At 39.7% G+C, this 19,452-nt stretch overlaps 1 protein-coding gene across 1 annotated transcript; it reads left to right on the top strand.

Moving 5' to 3' along the window:
- Nucleotides 1-325: 325 nt before the first annotated feature.
- LOC149464445 (keratin, type I cytoskeletal 12-like) lies at nt 326-18,288 on the top strand. Its single transcript, XM_089674414.1, has 8 exons — nt 326-1,011; nt 8,386-8,468; nt 8,571-8,727; nt 12,349-12,510; nt 14,235-14,360; nt 16,351-16,565; nt 16,646-16,710; nt 18,083-18,288. Exons 1-8 carry the CDS (start codon nt 373-375, stop codon nt 18,178-18,180), a joined length of 1,545 nt encoding a protein of 514 aa, XP_089530540.1. The 5' UTR covers nt 326-372; the 3' UTR covers nt 18,181-18,288.
- Nucleotides 18,289-19,452: the final 1,164 nt, after the last annotated feature.

Below are 19,452 nucleotides of genomic sequence, written 5' to 3'. Positions count from 1 at the left end.
GGCAAGAATATTGCTGCTTCCAGCACAAACATTATAATACAAAGCATAAATAATCTGTTTAGGCAGGTCTAGATAGGCTTCAGCAGCCTAAAGATAATATAATGACAGTTTAAAGTCACTCCACCCATATTCACCTTTGAATTTAATAAACATAGCCCTGAGCTAAAATATTTGTGCAGATTGGAACATATTGAAGAAGAATAAATTACCCAGCTGGGCACCCAACCACCGAACTTACACAATAGTCTTTTCCAGTAATGGAACACGGGAAGTTACACCCATTTAAACGTTATATATAAGGGCTGTCAGTACTGTGGTCTACTCCATTTAACAGTGACATCTCTCCAACTTTAGTTTTGCACTGCACTCATAATGTCATTCTATCAGAATTTAACCACAAGTTCAGGAGGGGGATTTGGTGGAGGAACAGGGTTAGTGATGAACGGTGAAGGTTTTGGTGATTATTACGATAGTGGCCTTGGAGGTGGTGAATTTGGCTTTGGAGCAGGTCAGCAGGCCAGGTTAAGTGGTGGTGGATTTCGTGGAGGAGTTGGTGGGGGATTTGGTGGAGGGTCTGGTGGAGGAATTGGTGGAGGATCTGGGGGAGGATTTGGTGGAGGATCTGGGGGAGGATTTGGTGGAGGAGCTGGGGGAGGATTTGGTGGAGGAGCTGGTGGAGGATTTGGTGGAGGAGCTGGTGGGGGATTTGGTGGAGGAGCTGGTGGGGGATTTGGTGGAGGATATGGTGGAGCAGCTGGTGGGGGATTTGGTGGAGGAGGATTTGGTTCAGGTGGTGGTTTACTTGCTACCAATGAAAAACAGACTATGCAGAATCTCAACGACCGTTTAGCTACTTACTTGGACAAAGTCAAGTCCTTAGAAGAGAGTAATGCCGAGTATGAGCGCAAAATCAAAGAATGGTATGAAAAGCAACGTCCATCTTCCACTACTGGTGCTGGAGCATCAGACTACATCAAATATTTTGATATTATTGAAGACCTTCGTAATAAGGTAGGACAAGTCAACGTCTACCCATGTTGTATAATTGTATATAAAGATTACATGTAAAGCTACGGTATGTGCTTACCTCTTTTTATCGATAACATTTAGTGGCAGATAATAATTACTGCCATTCAGAGCCTACCTTATTGTGTACTTAGAACATATTTTGTAATGCATCTTCTTCTGGAAAAAAAGTTCTGGAAAACACAGAAGAAAATCGTTGTTTGTTCTGCACAGACCAAATATGTGAAAAGGGGGTCAGAAATAATTTCAAAAATTCATATAGAGATGCAATTTATTCATTTATTCTCAAACATTCACTGTTGAAAGTCTAAATGGCCTGGACTGGCTTCCTGGCATATATCCTATGCAAAGGTGCAGATGCAAAGTTCACGGAAGCTTATGCACAATGGGGATTTTGACACATTGAGGTAGATTTACTAAAACTGGTGCATTCAGAATCTGGTACAGATGTGCATGGTAGCCAATCAGCTTCTAATTTCAGCTTGTTCAATTAGGTTTTGTCAATAAAACCTGGAAGCTGATTGGTTTCTATGCAGAGTTGCACCAGATTTTGCACTATTGAGTTTTAGAAAATAACCCCCATTGCTCCAGTGATTAATGCTTGTACAAAATTATATTACTGAAAAGGTTTACAACTTTGATCACGTGCAGTTCTACATGTAGCAATTTCTTATTAATATGATTTTTCATAGCTGGGCCACATCTGAATTGCTGTAAATTCAAACCCATGGAAGCGTTATGGATTGTGTGGTATATAAATTGATACACAATGACTGCATACTCTTACATGTATTGGTGTAGTATTCCGACCATTGGTATATACAGTATAGTAACAAAATTACCTTGGTGCAAATACAATTTGTGACTCATGCAGCTGTATGAAGGGTAGCCTTTTCAAACCCAAGAGCTCTCACATGGTTTATAATATGCAACTGGGGGTTGACAGCGAACACTTCCTTCATTTCCAATATAAACTCCCCGGCCACTTTATTAGGTCCACCTTGCTAGTACCAGGTTGGACCCCCTTTTGCCTTCAGAAGTGCCTTAATTCCTCCATGGCATAGATTCAACAAGGTGTTATAAACATTCCTGAGAGATTTTGGTCCATATTGACATGAATTACTGTTGCCTTTCTATCATCTCAAACCAGTCTGCCCATTCTCCTCTGACCTCTGACATCAGCAAAGCAGTTTTGTCCACATAACTGCCACTCACTGGATATTTTCTCTTTTTTGGACCAATCTCTGTAAACCCTAGAGATGGTTGTGCATGAAAATCCCAGTAGATCAGCAGCTTTTGAAATACTCAGACCAGTCCATCTGCCACCAAAAACCATGCCATGTTCAAAGTCACCTAAATTCCCTTCCTTCCCCATTCTAATACTCAGTTTGAACTTCAGGAAGTCATCATCACCAGATGGCCAAATGCACTGTTGCTGCCATGTGATTGGCTGATTAGGTGTACCTAATAAAGTAGCCGGTAAGTGTACATAGAGAAGCATTTTCTCTGCCCTAGTGTTGGTCAAGCAGAAACATGTAAATCTGAAGCCGACTTAAAACATAGCGACCTTGGACTTCCTCCATGTTCTCCTCCTTGAAATCGGTGAACCATAGACAGAACATCATATCAGAACAAATATGAATATTCAAATATAAAGTCTCCTTCAGCTTTACACTGTAACCTTATGGAAGGGTAATTTACCCTTTTTGGTTGTCCTTATTGCTAAGTCAATTGTATTGGGTGGTGGAATATTTTCTTTTTATGCAAAATTGATTAAAAATTACCATTAAAAAAATGCAAAAATGATTTTTAGGAATGCAAATAGGTTCAGTTAACTATATCTCATATATTAATAATTAAATAATCTTCTTTTTTTTAATTGCAGCCTAAGTAACTACCCAAATAAAATGCAATTATATTCCCCTTTATTTCATGTAAGGTAGACTGGGAGAGGGAGGGGCAGCACTAGGGCTGCTATGTAGATGCATGCTAATAATGAACATGCTGACACAAGGAGGTTGCAAAGGAATGACATGATAATATTCCGTTACTTTTTCATTGTCCACTGGGGGCAAGTAGGGGACCAAGCTCTATTGCCTAACTGCCAGTAGAGGTTAGTGGAGTCACCATTCTGACTCTGCTTTCTGGTGAAGCAATGTAAATCTCAGGATTGGTTGGGAAAAACACAAATCTTATGGCAGGTAAAAACACAAATCTTATGGCAGGTAAAAACACAAATCTTATGGCAGGTAAAAGAGATTCCAAACAGGGGCAGACTGACCATTTGGAAACTCGGGCACTGCCCGAGGGCCCGGGGTCAGTAGGGGGCCCCATGAGATGCCCCTAGTACCTTTTTCATAGGCTTTTTTGAGTTTGGGCAAGGACACAGGGGCCCCATGATCCCCTATTGCCCGGGGGCCCCATGAGTTGTCAGTCCGCCCTTGATTCCAAATATGTATTATTTATCTATTTGCCTGGAGTTCAGCTTTCAATAAAATTGCCAAATGTTAGCTTCTCTAGGAGAGAGATAAAGCAATATTAAACCCAAAAACAGAGCTTTAATATATTTCAGCTTACCGATCTTTAAATGTCATGGCTGCATTAGTTTTTGTTTTTTAGACATTGTTTTCCTTTTTTTTTTCCATCTGGTGATCTGACCAGTAACACACATCCTGTCTTAGGGTGTCTCCATTCTGGACAGAGGAGCATTGTTAATCTGGGGAGAGGTTAACATTAGATGTGCTAGCAGATTTAGAAGGACTTGACTAATTTATTTATTTATTTATTTCAGGTACATATATAGCGCTGTCAATTTGCACAGCGCTTTACCTATATATTGTACATTCATATCAGTCCCTAACCCTCAAGGGGTGTACAATCTAAGGTCCCTAACTCACATTCATACATACACATACTAGGGCCAATTTAGACAGGATCCAATTAACCTACCAGCATGTCTTTGGAGTGTGGGAGGGAACTCACACAGTCACAGGGAGAACATGCAAACTCCAGGCAGGTGGTGCCATCGCTGGGATTTGAACCAATGCCCCTAGTACTACCAGGCAGAAGTGCTAACCATTTAGCCACGGACTAATAAACTCTAACGTTTGCTGGACAGCTTGGTTTGTTAAAGGACCTTGAAAAATAACAGACTTACTGACCCAATCACAAAATGAAAATAAAGTAAACAAAGCCTAAAAAAAAAGAAAACTAATGCAGCCAACAAATCTAAGAATTGGTAAGCTGTAATAGATTTTTTGGGAGGTTTAGTATTGCTTTAAATTCTTTCCACTTTGGATGGTGCAATTCAATCCCCAACAGAACAGCCAAGATTTGTGCGAAGTCTCAAAAAGGCTCTGAAATAGGTCATGCTGAGGGTCTATGGAAGTTCCCTATAAATAAGTATTCAGTTCTATGATCACCTTATCTAAAGCCTGGTTCACACGTCAAACAGCTCCCATCTCTCCTATGTAACTCTGAACAGCCTCTATGTGTGGTTCTTGGGGAACCTTTTTAAATCAGCAACTTTCATCCATACATGAGATGATTTTTCATAAAATTTTGTAAACGTTCAATTAATATTTTTTATCATACCGATTCTAAGTGACCAAACAATAAAATACTGTATTCTTCTATGTGATTTGTATCTGTCATTATCTATATCTGAAAATCAACAGATGTACAGGTATTTTGTTTTGTATTTGTTTCATACTTGGTAAAGTTGAATAAAGACACCAGTCCTTCTAGTTCAGCCTGTGTAGGTGTGTGTAGGTGTGAATGTGTCTATTTCAGTACCATTTCTCATATCCCTGTATATTGCATTCGCTAAAATGCCCATCTAAGCGTTTTTTTTTTAATTATTGACATTTCCCGCTGACAACACTGATTGTGAAAGGGAGTTCCACATCCTTACTGCTCTACAGTAAAGAACCCCCTACACAGTTTAAGGTTGAACCACTTTTCCTCCGATTTCATTGAGTGGACGTGTGCCTTATTAAGCTCCCTGAAACGTAATTGTTTCCTCACTATGCTACCATTGAGGTATTTGTATATTGCTATCACATCTCCTCGAAAAAGTTTAATGTTTGTAGTCGTTCCTCATAACTGACGTCCTCTAGGCTCCTTATTAGCTTTGTTGCCCTTCTGTGGACTCTAGTTCCAGCATATCCGTTCTGAGAACTGGTGACCAGAACTGCATGGCATAAGCCACCACCTTATGTTTAACATTGTACATTGTTCTACAATGTAGAACATAAGGTGGCGGCTTATGCAGATGATATGTTGTTTTATGTTATGAACCCTAGATTAACATTACCCAATTTAATGAAAATTGTAAAATATTACGGTGAATTATCGAACTTGAAAATCAATCCCTCAAAATCATAGATATTAAATATTACAGTTCCAAAGTTAGAAAAACTGAGCTTGCAAGAAGCCTTCCCCTTTGCATGGAAAGAGAGAGAGAATTAATTTATTTAGGAGTAAAGCTTACCCCTTCCTTGAAAAATCTTTATCAAATAAGTTATATTTCATTAATAAACGAAGTAAAGGAAGAATTGAGGAAAATATCTGTAGGGTCACTCTTGTGGATGGGCTGTATAAATATTATAAAAATGGTTATAGTTCCGAAGATCCTGTATAGGTTCCACATGCTTCCAATATATTTGCCAAAGTCCTTTTTTAAGATTATAATCTGAATGATATGTAAATTTATATGGGTAAATAAAAAATCAAGGGTTAGCTATGAAGTATTATGTAGAGACAGAGTGTATGGGGGATTAGGTGTGCCGGACTTTAGGAGATACTCTCGTTCTGTGCTGATTTCACGAATAGTAGAGTGGATTCACAATACACAAGGGAAAATATGGAAGTGGGTCACAGTTAGATAAAATAGTATGGCTTCCACAACAATATCGAACTTTTTCAGAAAATACAAGTACTTTAACATGGAATGTTATAAGAGAATGGAACAGAATGCACAAGCAAATGGGATGGGAATATAATTCATTATTAATTCCGTTGGAACAAACAGATTTTTTTCCTCCAAGGGAAAGAGGGTATTGCAGGTAGGTGGATAAAGGATAAAAATGCACGTTTGAAGGATATCACTGAAAAGGGGGAATTGCTTTCTTTTTTAGAATTAAAAAATAGGAAGGATTTGTTTTGTAGGTTAGATGAGTGTCGGTACCACCAACTGAGGCATTTTGTAACAACTCTCCCGCAACCGTTAAGGGCGGTGGAGAGTATTTACCCACTGGAACGATTTTTTTAGTCAAGAGGTAACACGTAAACATGTAACGTCTTGTGTTTATAAGATCTTTACTAATATAGCGGGATCTGTCTCTCCACCGTATCTGGAGAAGTGGAAAAAAGAGTTTGAACAAAATTAGAAGAGCAAGATAAAAAGAAAATATTCAGACTGGCACATAGTGCTGTAAATTTGAATATAGTAGAAATGAACTATAAATGTCTAGTAAGATGGTACTGTACATCTAGTGTAGCACACAAACAATGACCACAGAATCAGGGGCGGACTGACAATTCATGGGGTCCCCGGGCAATAGGGGATCATGGGGCCCCTGTGTCCTTGCCCAAACTCAAAAAAGCCTATGAAAAAGGTACCAGGGGCATGTCATGGGGCCTCTTACTGACCCCGGGCCCTCGGGCAATGCCCGAGTTTCCAAATGGTCAGTTTGCCCCTGCACAGAATTCATATTTATGTTGGAAGGGGTGTGGGTTTGAAGGAACTATGCCACATATATAGTGGGAATGCCCTAAAAGTTTTGGCAAGGAATAATTTAACAAGTTCAGGAGATTAAGGGAACTAGAATACCAAATAACCCTTGGGCTTGTGTATTTCATAAAATGGACTTTACAGTGAAGCAATAAAAGAACACAGTAATATTTCATTTAATAAATGCAGCTAAATGTTTGATCACAAAATGTTGGCAGAGCAAGGACATGGATTAGCAGAGTGGAATAAATATACAGGATGGAGGAACTTTACCATATTGGAGAAGATAAAATTTAAAAATTTTGAAAAACTTGGGAGAGATGGATAACTTATAAAACAACTAAGAATTATGCAGAATTGAGAGGATTATGAGGGGGTAGACTGAAGAGGAGTAGGAAGTGATGGATGGATGTTATAGAAGATTAGGGTGACCCTGGGGGGAGGAGCGAGGGGTGGAGGGGGGGAAGGGGAGAGGGTGAAAGAGTTTTTTTGTGTGAGAATTTTGATATTGAAAATGCACTGTTGTATTATGTGAAATAATGTATTTTTTTATAATTAATAAAATATATAATTATAGAACTGCATGGCATGTTCAAGATATGGCTGGACCAGAGTCGTGTAAAGTGATAGAATTATAGTTATCTCTCTTGAGTAAATACCCTTTTAAATGCATGCCAATATTCTTGGCATTGCATGCCATTGCTGAGCTGTGATCTACTAGGACCCCCAGATCTTTTTTCCATCCCGGAATCCCTCAATGGTTCTCCCCCTAGTGAGTAACTTACATTCATATTTTTGGCTCCCAAGTGCTTGTATTTGTTTTTATTTGTGCTTATTATCAAAAATGATGAGAGTAATTTGCCTGTAAGTTGGAAAATCAGTTAACTATTTTCTCTCTATTAGTTTACAGAGATAATTTTTGCACATTTGACAAGTGTACGCTGAACTTTTCCACAAATTTTTGCCAGAAAAATCTAGCCCATCTATAGCCATCTATGGTTATCTCAGGAACACATTATATATGTCTGGTCGATGAACAAAATGGAACTAAGGTCTCCAAAGATCTAATGCTAACCAGATAAAAGTGATAAATGTAGTAAATTTCTGAAACCTTCTGTTCCCTATGGCTTTTACTTATTATGGTCAGGACCAAAAATATAAGAATGTTAAAAATTTCAAATCAATATTGCTGTGTCCTTTTTATGTTTTCTAGGTCAACTTTGCCAACGTTGCTAAGAAAAAGCCTTTTGCTTACAGTACTCAGTAGCTCATGCTTGAATTTACACACACAAATGTTTGTGCCTAGTGGATCATCCCTCTCACTTTCCCTCCTACATACTGTGTAGAGACAGCTCTGCGTTAAGTAATTTTCAAGTATGAGTTTAATAATTTTCCTGGTTGATTTTAATGGTCTTGGCCTTATTCCCTTTTAATGCCCTGTAGGTTGAGGTCTTGACTTGATATCACTGTCAATAATCTTGGTTTTGGCCATAACTTGAGCTTGTACCTCATCCATAAGAGACTTCACTATTTTTCATGTAGTCTACCAGCAATGCATATGATTTCTTATGTTTACCAGTAATATACTGTACATTGTACCAGTTATGTACAATCTTCTATTTCAGATACTTGCTGCAACTATCGAAAACTCCAAGATCATTTTACAGATTGACAATGCCAGGCTGGCAGCTGATGACTTCAGACTAAAGTAAGTTGTTAAGATATCGGAACATGTTTACATGTAATGGTTAGCTCCAAACAAGATGGGCATAGGTAAAAGTCCAGGATACCTATTGTGATGTTTCAACAGATATGAGAATGAGTTGGCTTTGCGCCAAAGCGTGGAGGCTGATATCAATGGACTGCGCAGAGTCCTCGATGAACTGACCTTGTCCAGGTCTGATCTGGAATTACAGATTGAGGCCCTAACAGAAGAACTGTCATATCTCAAGAAGAATCATCAGGAGGTAAAAATTATTACAAAAATTGTCAACTATGACTAAAGCTTACCATGGACAACCAGATGTGCTTCTCTTACAACAATGAACAGGAGGACATCAGCCAGACATCTGTAGGAACAACCACAGTTTCTCACATGGACTATCATAGTGCACATGCAGTTATTAACTTCCATCTCTCTTTTCTCTTGAGAAAAGAGAACGTGGCAAGATGAAAATATTCGTGGAGATTGTCCTTCCTAATTCAGAAGCGCTAAGGTTTAGGGCTACCCCTAAATGGCACAGTAACTGTTATTCATCTACCAATCATCCATTGATGTATCACAGTCAGCTTGAATTGAAAATATAAACTCCTATGTGGCCCAAAGACTGATATAATTTGGTCTCTGGCTACCAGAAGCATTTTGGGCATAGAGATTGCAGATAAAAGCAGAAAGCAACAGCAGCATATGCAATGAGCAAATTTGCATACATACATAACATACTATAGATAGAAATAAAGTTTTTAAAAATTGCAGAATTTATTGTATGACCCGAATGTATCCCCATCCCCACAGACAATGCTTTCTAGAGCATATCCCAGCATTAGCAGTGTAGTTTACTTTTTCAATAGAGATTATTTTACTCCCTGTGATGTATTCACTAGGCTTGTAAAATTCCTACAGGGGCGGCTCTGGGAGCTCAGTTCCTAGCTATATAGACAAACCCCCAAATTTACATTCCCCAAGACCCCTTCTATATGCACAGGCTCTTGGGAATCAAGGCAGCAGCAAGATTGTGAAAGCAGGGCCAACCATGACAAGGTTTCCTATACACTCCACTACGGGGTCCACTTCAAAACAAGGCTCACTACGTCCTAAACACACTGGCCATTCACAGTCCAAAGCCCACACAGAACTCCATTTTTTCCTCTTGTGTACACATTTGGCAGGTCCAAAACCCATCACTCACCATACTCTTGGTTATCATAGCAATGACCCTCCAACATCTGCATCAGGCTTGACTCCTTGCATCAGACCTGATGTCTTCCAAGTGGTTACAGGATTCTGATAGTCTGCCAAACACCTGGGACTCATGTGACATTGAGACCCAGATCACTGGCCACGTGCTGCATTAGAGGGTCACCGTCCCACCTCATCTCCATTTCACCACCTGCTCCAACTCAACTAGGTCTGCACTAGAATTGTCCTATATCCTACCGTGTGTTTCTCCTTGAGATTCACCAGTCTATCTCTATCGCTCAATGGGGTGCTCTCCCAACTTCCACCTCCAATGGTAACAGACAACCACGTCAACCATTCCAAAGCAGTCAGAGGCTGAACACAACTCCATTTTATTTGATTTGAGGTAATCAATAGTAACAGTCCAAACAAATAAATCCCCCCCCCCCCAGTAACATATCAAGTCCTCTTTGTTTGGCAAAGTTACTTCCATAACGTGGTTTAGAGGTGCCCATCCAAGGATAGCAAGAAATAATTTAAGTCCTTAATTCATTTCTACAGCCAGGCTCCTCTACGCGCATAGCCTTCTGAACACTGGCTAAGCTCCATCCAAAGTTTATATACAATATGATCCTGCCAGGAAGGATGTGAACTCACCTCACTTTCTGGAAGAATTTTGAGAAAAGTTCTCCCTTAAAGGGACACTGAATTAAACCCTGCCTACAAGCATAACATATCAAGTTGTTGGCAAGACTTACTGTGAACGTGCATGGTTCAATAGATATGTTAGGAGATGCAGCTTTTTATGAACCAGTCTTTTTAATTTGCTGAAAGTGGCATTAATACTGGCTGTCCTGGGTTGTAGAAATGTCCTTTGCATTAATGCCAAGCAAGCCTGAAAGTATCAGGAAATGTGCAGATTTGGATTAAGTAGTACAAGTCAGCTCTTATAACCTATTATCCTTTATGTAAACATTTCAATGTTAGGTGCATGTAGGTGGCTAAAATCCAACTATGACAGAGGAAAGTAGTCCATGTTTCTCCTTGATCAATGGAACCTTTACAGGAGACCTGCCTATACATGAATGCAACACACCAGAATTCTGTTTTCATTGCTATGTAATTAGTAGACTAAAGTAGATACATTTACTATTTGTTTTTGCAGCCAACATGCTCTCTCATTGAATTATTCCATAAAAAAGCTCCCTGAACAGTATTACTTTCCTAAGTTGCTATAGAGTTAAAAATAGGGCAAACTAGATTAAATTAAAGCTGACTTTCAAAATGAGAATGGAAGGTCTGCTTTCCTGCCATGGCTCCCTGCCCAAAAAAATGTAGCTGCAACAAAAACCTATAACAATAAAGCATTAATAAAAAAAGATAAAAAAACACCTCTGCCCCTGATTCCGGAAGGCACGGGTGATGTCACCGTTCATCACTTCTGCCTCCTGGACAAGCCAGGAACTCAATATTCCATGAGAATGAATCCCAGATCACTGCAGGATTGTATTGTTGAGGGATTTCTAGTGGCCAGGAGGCAGCAGTAAGGGGTTTGAGGTTAATATATTTTTTTAATTTCTGGCAAAATATATATTTTATTGTTTTAGTTACAGATTATTTTTTTTGTGTGGTAGGAGTCTGGCAGGGAAGCAGACCTTCCATTTGCATGGAAGGTCCACTTTTATTAGATTTATGAGATAAGAATGACTCCTAAGGGCAACTAGGTATTGAATAGGCAGACTAAAATGCATATACTGTACATGATGATCACATACATAAGGTCACACCTGCTAAACCGAATGAAATCTAGAGGTTCAACCTGAAGGATACACTATATGTAGATTAATTGTCACAATTCAAGCTGGGCCAAGTGACTGAATCATTACAAATCAACTTCATTCTATGCACTGTGCACTGTGCTGAGCAGGTAACTGTCCAATGGCTCCCATGGTGGGCCAGTAAGTTCCACATAACTCTTCAGTTACACCAGGGGCGAACTGACCATTTGGAAACTAGGATTTTTTGAGTTTGGGCAAGGACACAGGGGCCCCATGATCCCCTATTGCCCGGGGGCCCCATGAGTTGTCAGTCCGCCCCTGAGTTACACATAACTCTTCAATCCCAAGTTCTTATACAATCTCAGCAGAAGAGGTTTTTTTTGTTTTTGTTTTTTTAAATGGAAATTGAAGTGCCACACCACTGTGAAGAGGTCCAGGTACAACTTTAAAACAATGAAAATCAGGAGAAAATATTTTTGACCCATCCCCTTAAAATCTATACCTAATACTAGAGGATATACAGACTTGAATATGCATTGTTGGAAGCCCACTTGTATATATCTCCTGTCTGCCACATTGAGGGATGAAATAATTTTTTAAAAAAGCCCTAACAAAAATAAACATTAATTAAAAGGTCCAGTAGCATTAAACACTCCAAGTGAGTAAAGTAGATCAGATCGCAGAAGGAAACTGGGCAAATAGTAATCAAAGCAGAGTTTTAATTATTCACTCATCCATACTCCTAAAGCATGTATCTGATATACCTGTCCATTCAAGGAGTCTGAGCTCCGGAAGGTCCTGTGGCTTGTGTGGCAATGTTATCTAGTATATCATAGTAGTGTAAAAAGAATAATAGTATGAAACAAAATACAGTTATTGCATGTTAATCTTGTTTTCTTTAACCCAACTAGGAAATGGCATCTATGTCTGGTACAGAAGCTGGACAGGTCACCGTTGAAATGAACGCAGCTCCAGGCATTGACCTGACCAAAGTCCTGAATGACATGAGGGAGCAGTACGAGAACCTAGCTCAGAAGAACAGAAGAGATGCTGAAGCTCAGTTTATGCAGCAGGTATAACAAGCATGGGTTTTCACCAGCACATTATACAGTTTTTCTCAAGGACATTGACCAGTTGTCAGCAGCTTTTGCTCCTTTTATACTGGTATCAGGTTGCCCTCATAAGGTGGTATACTCTCTGGCCAAAAGTTTGTTGTACCTGACCATCACATTTACAGTAAATAAGCTTCTTGGACATCCCATTCCAAAACTACCGGCATTACGTGCAGTCCCACCTGCCTCCTTCACTTTGTAGCTATAACAGCCTCTACTCTTCTCTGAAACCTTTTCACAAGATTTTGGAATTTGTCTGTGGCAAATTGAGCCAATTCAACCAAAGGAGCATTTGTGAGGTCAGCTACTGATGTTAGGCAGGAAGACTTGGTTCCCAGTCTGCATAAGACTCAAGACTGTGCATGCCTTTCGAGTTCCTGGGAATGTTTAACAACCAGAAAGTGTCAGCAGTATGTAACATAGCCGAATAGGGTGCTTCACAGCATGTACCTCCTGCACAGCACAACAGGTGTGTATCCTTAGTGCGTTTGGATGACATTGAAAATGGCACTACAGTGCATTGACATGTGTAACATGCATTGTGGTAATACGCACATTATGCAACTGATCACTACCAGAAGCTGACCAGCCACTTGATCTTCTTTTCCCTGCAGTCCTTTAAGATGGTACTCAGGCTGGGGGCCCCTCAGAACCACATAGGCTTTCAAATCAGATCACATTATGGCCCTCTTCATCCAGAGCTAAGCTCTAGCTGAAGCTTTATTGGATCACAGAAAAGGTCGAACACTAGTTGTTCTTGAAGAGAAATGGGGGCTGCGTCAGCATCAAAATTTAGGAAATTGTGGAGAATAGGCAGATCAATGGTAAGAGAGTAATGTAGGAAGGGAGAAGAAGAGAAGAAAGGGGTAATTCATCTGCCAAATCCACTCTGTGGAGATAATGATGTTCCACTTACAAATTACTAAAGTGGCTGTTTAGTAGTTATGCCATATGGTCTGGTTTATGCCATATGTTGGTCTGGTTTTAAAAAAATTAGATGGACAAGGGTTGGGAGATGGGTTTCCTGTGCTCAGTGCTCAGGTATTTGAGGTATTTGTATTGCATTTTATATACACTACAAAGCCAAACCAGTCAAAACCTTTTTTTTAGTTTTGCATAGAGCAGGAACTTTTTGTGAAATGTATTGCCATCTGACTTCCAATCCTAGTGACCACCAGTTCCCATCAGTAAGAAGTGGAAGGAAAACTACCCAAAGGTAACAAAGGCATCTGTAAAAGTCTAACCAAAGCTGTAATTTCATACTACATTCACAGCTTTTAAAACAATATTTTGGTTTGGCTATAAGGGTGAATTTTGGGAAGTTGGTTTATTCTTTCATGGCTTTTATTGTCACTAGACAAAAAGAAAGTTTACAACTATGCAATGGTACAGATTGACAATAAGAGACATTTATAACTTGGTGAATGTGACATTCACCAAACATTCACCACTTGTAAATATTCCCAGTGATGTGTTCTAATATACAGTATATATGAATAATTCAACCACTAAATCAGAGCATGATTGATGAAATAATAGATGCTTTATAAATATGCTCCTAGATGATTCATATATCAGCTTATACAGTATAAATGATAAAATGGTGAGCCTAAAGGCCGTGTACTCATAAATTACACATTTTTAAAGTCAGAGTTGACATGCTGTTTGCTGTTTTCCTGTTTTAGAGCAATGAGCTGAAGAAAGAGATCACAGCTGGGGTAGCAGAGGTTCAGACCAAGAGTACAGAGATTAGCGACTTAAGGAGAACACTTCAAGGCTTGGAGATAGAGCTACAGTCCCAGCTTGCAATGGTAAGACTCAGCTTTAGGACCTGGGTGTAAGTTTGACTTAAGTTAGGCTTTCTTAAATCTTTTTACAATAATATTTGTTCCCTATGTGCTTAAAAACTGTCAAGACATGTAGGTGTCAGTCTAGTGACCTGACTTTTCTCTACTGCAGTCTTGCTACTCAACTAGGTCACCCTCCCCCCACACACCAAGTCTGTGAATGGACAGTAAAGGAGCAGCAACTGAGTTGATAAGGTCATCTTTCTGCTCTTTGATCCTATTAGCATATTCCTTTTGAGCATTTGTTCAAACATATAATTAGCCTGAAGTGCTGTCCCTCCTTCTCACATTGATGCTGTACGAAAGACTAAAATTAAGTCAGTTTTAGGTATTTAGGTAGGTAAACCAGCTGCATCAAATAATACATATTTTACAAAACTGCATTAAAGCCTAAGAGCAAACAAAAAAAAAAACAGGAACATCAACACACGGGACATAACTTGCAGGCAGTAGAATCTGTCCCTTGAGCTGATTCCTCTTCTTTTAGTTGATATCCTCCTCTGACCATGCCCCACTCCCACCACAGTAATATTCAGGTACAGTGGGGTTGACACAACTAAGGGACTATCACATCATCATCAAGAGAACCCAACTTTGCTACCCTTTCCACCCAGCAACTCCATTTACAGAAGCCATACTAAAGGTTATTTGAATAAAACATTGTCTATGGAAGGAGGAAAGCCAGACCTATCAATAATCCGTCTATCCTATTTTCTAGAATACCCAACCAGCAACAAGGAAATTTAAAACAGTAATTTTTCTAGCACACAATTGGATGATGTTTGTTAGCAGAGTTCCACCTTACTAAGCTCTGGTGTAATTTCCTTTGTACAATAAACAGTCCATTTGCCGTTAGCAAGTAAACCCCAATATTTTGGCCAGTAACACATTCTTGTGCTCATACCAGTGCTCAAAGTTAGTATCATTGCTGCTCCCGTACAGTTTATTATTGGTGTATTGGTGGAACGTTGTACAGTATAATCACAGTCCCCTTATTCTGGTTCCATTCACCTAGAACTCTACTGCTACCAAAGCACGGAGGCATTTTGTCATGTTTTTCTCATCAGTTCTAGAATTGTTGTTTTAGCAAACAATTTGTTTCAGGCTCCAACCTCAACCTACCTTGTGTGGTTGTGATACTTGAACTATTTAGCATGATAGGAGGTTGGCTTCTGTAGTCAACCTATATAAAATTGAAACTTTAATTTTTAACACATTGGTAAAGACTTGTTTACTTTTGGTACATTTGATTATTATAGACAACTCAGTGTCAAGTTGTCTATAATATCCAAAACATTAAATGTTATAATTTCCTCCAGGGCAGCCTTTCTCAACCAGGGTTCCTCCCTACAGTACAGCAGGGGTCTCCTAGCTTTCTAAACAAATGTCCAATTTCCTGTCCTTCGGAACTTTAGGGGGGCTGGACTGTCATTTGGAGTAAAGAATGTATATTTGGTATTAGGGAAAGGAATAGCGCCATGCCCTTGATGTCAGTGGGAGAAATAGTGCCCCATCATTGGTGTCAGTGGGAGGAATAGTGTCCCATCATTGGTGTCAGTGGGAGGAATAGTGCCCTATTGTTGGTGTCAGTGGGAGAAATAGTGTCCCATCTTTGGTGTCAGTAGGAGGAATTGTGCCCCATTGTTGGTGTCAGTGGGGGGAATCATGCCCCATTGTTGATGTCAGTAGCAGGAATTATGCCCCATTGTTGCTGTAATTTGGAGAATAAGTGTCATGTATCAGTAGGGGGGAAAATGCCCCAAGTGCCGAATAAAGGCAAACAAAGGGCCACAGTTTGGAGACCACTGCTCTACAGGTTGCTTGGGATTCCCAGAGCAAGTAGCTCTTTCTGCCTCTCAGATAAGTTCCCACCCATTAATTTTCTTCATATTTCTTTAAACTTTTTAATGTGACTATCAACTTTAAACTTTTTAATGTGACTATCAACCTTTAGAAAAAGAGCCTCGAACAGACCTTAGCAGAAACAGAGGGTCGATACTGCGCTCAGATTGCAAAAATACAGGAGATTATTGCCGGGGTAGAAGAACAATTGTCTCAGCTCAGATTTGACATGGAACGCCAGAGTGATGAGTACAAACAACTTCTGGATATCAAAACCAGACTGGAGAAGGAGATTGAGCAATATCGCATCCTACTAGAGGGAGGAGGGTAAGACAAAGGAATATACTCCAAGAAAATTAGATGAATCCCCCAAGATAATGGTACTAATGAGTTTCTCTATGTTAAAGGTCCTTGGGAGTGTCTTCATCTTCGTCCACCACTCAAAAGTCTGCAGGTTCAGTGGGATCCAAAGGTAAATATTTATGCTGGTACTACCCACTTGCTATACATGACACCCCCTTTTGTCACACACATCGCTTCCTGTGGTGAGTCTTTCCTGTAGTGCCAGTACTGGTGCAGGATGGACTCTGTAGAAGCCAACCTGAGAATCCAATATCTCACTCCTATAACTGTAAAATGTGAGATAAAATATATAGTCCAACCCATGGTAGGACCACCCCTACAGTGCCTACTTTACTCCATATATTTTAAAAAGGATTAACATATAATTATGTAGTAGTACAAGTATATTACCTAAAAGTGTGTTTCCTCTTTTGCAGCCAAATTGGGATAACACCTACATTATATTTATTACATGTTCCCATTTATCTACCATAAATTTAAACAAGTCAAAACAAAGGATTAAAGATCTCAAGGCTTGGGTGATACATATGTCCCTTAATTGCCTAATTTAAGCTTCATACAGAATCCTATGTAGGAATCTTATCCAAAGAAACAACTAGAAAGTTGGTTGCAAATGTGTAAAAATACTTTAAAGAAACACTGCCACTTTGCCCAAACAGAGCAAGGTAACAGTGCCTCTGCAATGAGAATTTTTGACCCCCTTATACTCATTTCACCTGCATTCCTTTGCAGGCTCTTCAGCTGTGTCTGCAACCCAGGGGAGCACTCCTCCAGTCATGTGGCAGTGCTTGAGCATTGAGATTGGCTTCTAGGCCTGGGAACTGTCACTGGGGACAGGTCACATGCCCCCCCCCCCATACCCAAAAGTAGTAGCAGTTATTCTCACCAAAGGAGCGCAAGTAATGTTTCAGTAAGGGGTTGAGGGATTCTGTTTTCATAAACACTGTCACTTTGCCCTACATGTTCAATGTTAGAGGGTCCTTTTAATTTATATGATCTAGGATATTTTTATGTCTCAGCATGAATCTTCTGTACTAGTTTTGCCACAGTTTGGTGTGCAATTTTTTTGGCTTTCAAGAATACTTTAAGAATCAACTCTTTAGTCGTCTGAAAATTGAAACTTCCCTAACAAGATAGGCTTACAAATGGCAATGGCACTAAATGAGGTCCATTTGATTTGGATGAATATTCCTAGTGGCCAACCATGTAAACGTTAAAGGCTAACCAAACAATTTTTGGGATATTCACTCTCTTCACCATTTGGATTGACACCCTCGGCTTCATACTTTTAGAAGGCCACAGTGAATGAACTGAAATCTTCCATAATAGCAGTTTTTCTTCTTCTAGCTCAGGTATTCTGGTCATCAACTGGTACATAGACAGCATGCTTTTTGACCACTGTTTTTAGCATTCAACTCTTTTTTTTTTTGTTTGTTTGGTTGGTTGGTTTTATATCTGACTGCCATTTTTTCTTTATTTAGATTCAAGCAAAACCAGAAAAGTTATGACCATCTATGAAGATTTCGTGGATGGACAAAAGGTGTCATCAACAAAGTCAGAAAGCGTACACAAATATTGAAAAAACAAAACAGAATAGCTTGATCATCAGTCAATATTGATTTTGCTTCTTTTACATATGCTTTTGGTTCACTTTTGCATACTTATCCAATAAACTTTTGCAAGCAAATCATTCTGTATGGCCATCATGGTGTAGATTGTATTTAACCAAGAAAAGACAAAGTGAACATTCACTTAGGTTAGAGAAAAAGAAGAAACTATGTTTTATCTAATTTCTCTTGCACACGAATGGGTAATTAAATTAACACTTCTTTGTCCAAGCAAGGACTTGGAACGTTTGGCCTGGGGGGAAAACACAACCAACTGGCCTTTTAAAGTGTTACTAAACCCCGGACCCTGCATTCACTATATCTGGTCTCCTACAGTCCACAGAACATGCAAGTGCAATTATTTTAGTAAATATAAACTGCTAAATACCTTTTCTCATCTCATCAGCAGTTAGAGCAGTCTTGTAACTTCTATCAGTTTCTGGCCGAGCACTGGTTAAAGCTTGTAGGAGGAGTTTTCATTTTGTTCTAGAAGGATGCAGAACCTCTGACCTCTGTCTGGACAGTGCTGATTGGCCTTGTGTTGATCACATGCACTGCCCCAAGAAAAAAGAAACCCTCTAGCAATACACACCAAACTGAGCATGTGCAGAGTGACTCCACACGATATGTCTTATCAGGAGATAAGAGAGGGACACTGGAAGAGGGAAAGGATCAGACAAGACAGGATCAAACAGCGGTTTTGCACAATGCAAAGGTTTAACCCCTTAGGTTCCACAGGGAGTATAACAAGCATGCTTTACTGCATAGGCAGACTGATTTTACTGTTGTGGGTTTAGTAACACTTTAATGGCAGGGACTGACTAAGGAAAGATTAGGTAATCAGATTAACACTTCTTTGTCCAAGAAAGGACTGGGAACATTTGGCCTGAGGAGTAAATACAATCTCTTTAATGATTGGAATGGAATGGAATGATTGGGTAATCAAGTTAAAATTTCTTCACCCATGGAAGGACTGGAAACATTTTGCCTGGGGGGGGGGGGGGGGCAAACAAAACCAACTGGCCCTTTAATAGTAGGTACTGACTACAGAATGATTGGGTAATCAAGTTAACACTTCTTCATCCAGGAAGGACTGGGAACGTTTGGCCTGGGGGGCAAACACAAACCAACTGGCATTTTAATGGTAGGGACCAGGGGTGGACTGACAACTCATGGGGCCCCCGGGAAATAGGGGATCATGGGGCCCCTGTGTCCTTGCTCAAAATCAAAAAAGCCTATGAAAA

The sequence above is a fragment of the Staurois parvus genome, unplaced genomic scaffold (genome assembly GCF_062004578.1).
Source record: "Staurois parvus isolate SC_StPar_1 unplaced genomic scaffold, SC_StPar_1.0 ptg000151l, whole genome shotgun sequence".
NCBI lineage: Eukaryota > Metazoa > Chordata > Amphibia > Anura > Ranidae > Staurois > Staurois parvus.
This window is presented reverse-complemented; position numbering and strand designations above follow the sequence as displayed.

What these genes read in the sequence shown, in the direction of transcription:
- LOC149464445 (XM_089674414.1), top strand. Translation starts at nt 373, where the DNA reads ATGTCATTCTATCAGAATTTAACCACAAGTTCAGGAGGGGGATTTGGT. An exon ending in AAGCTCAGTTTATGCAGCAG is followed by an intron (nt 12,511 to 14,234) that starts GTATAACAAGCA and finishes TTCCTGTTTTAG; the next exon opens with AGCAATGAGCTGAAGAAAGA. An exon ending in ATCCTACTAGAGGGAGGAGG is followed by an intron (nt 16,566 to 16,645) that starts GTAAGACAAAGG and finishes TCTATGTTAAAG; the next exon opens with GTCCTTGGGAGTGTCTTCAT.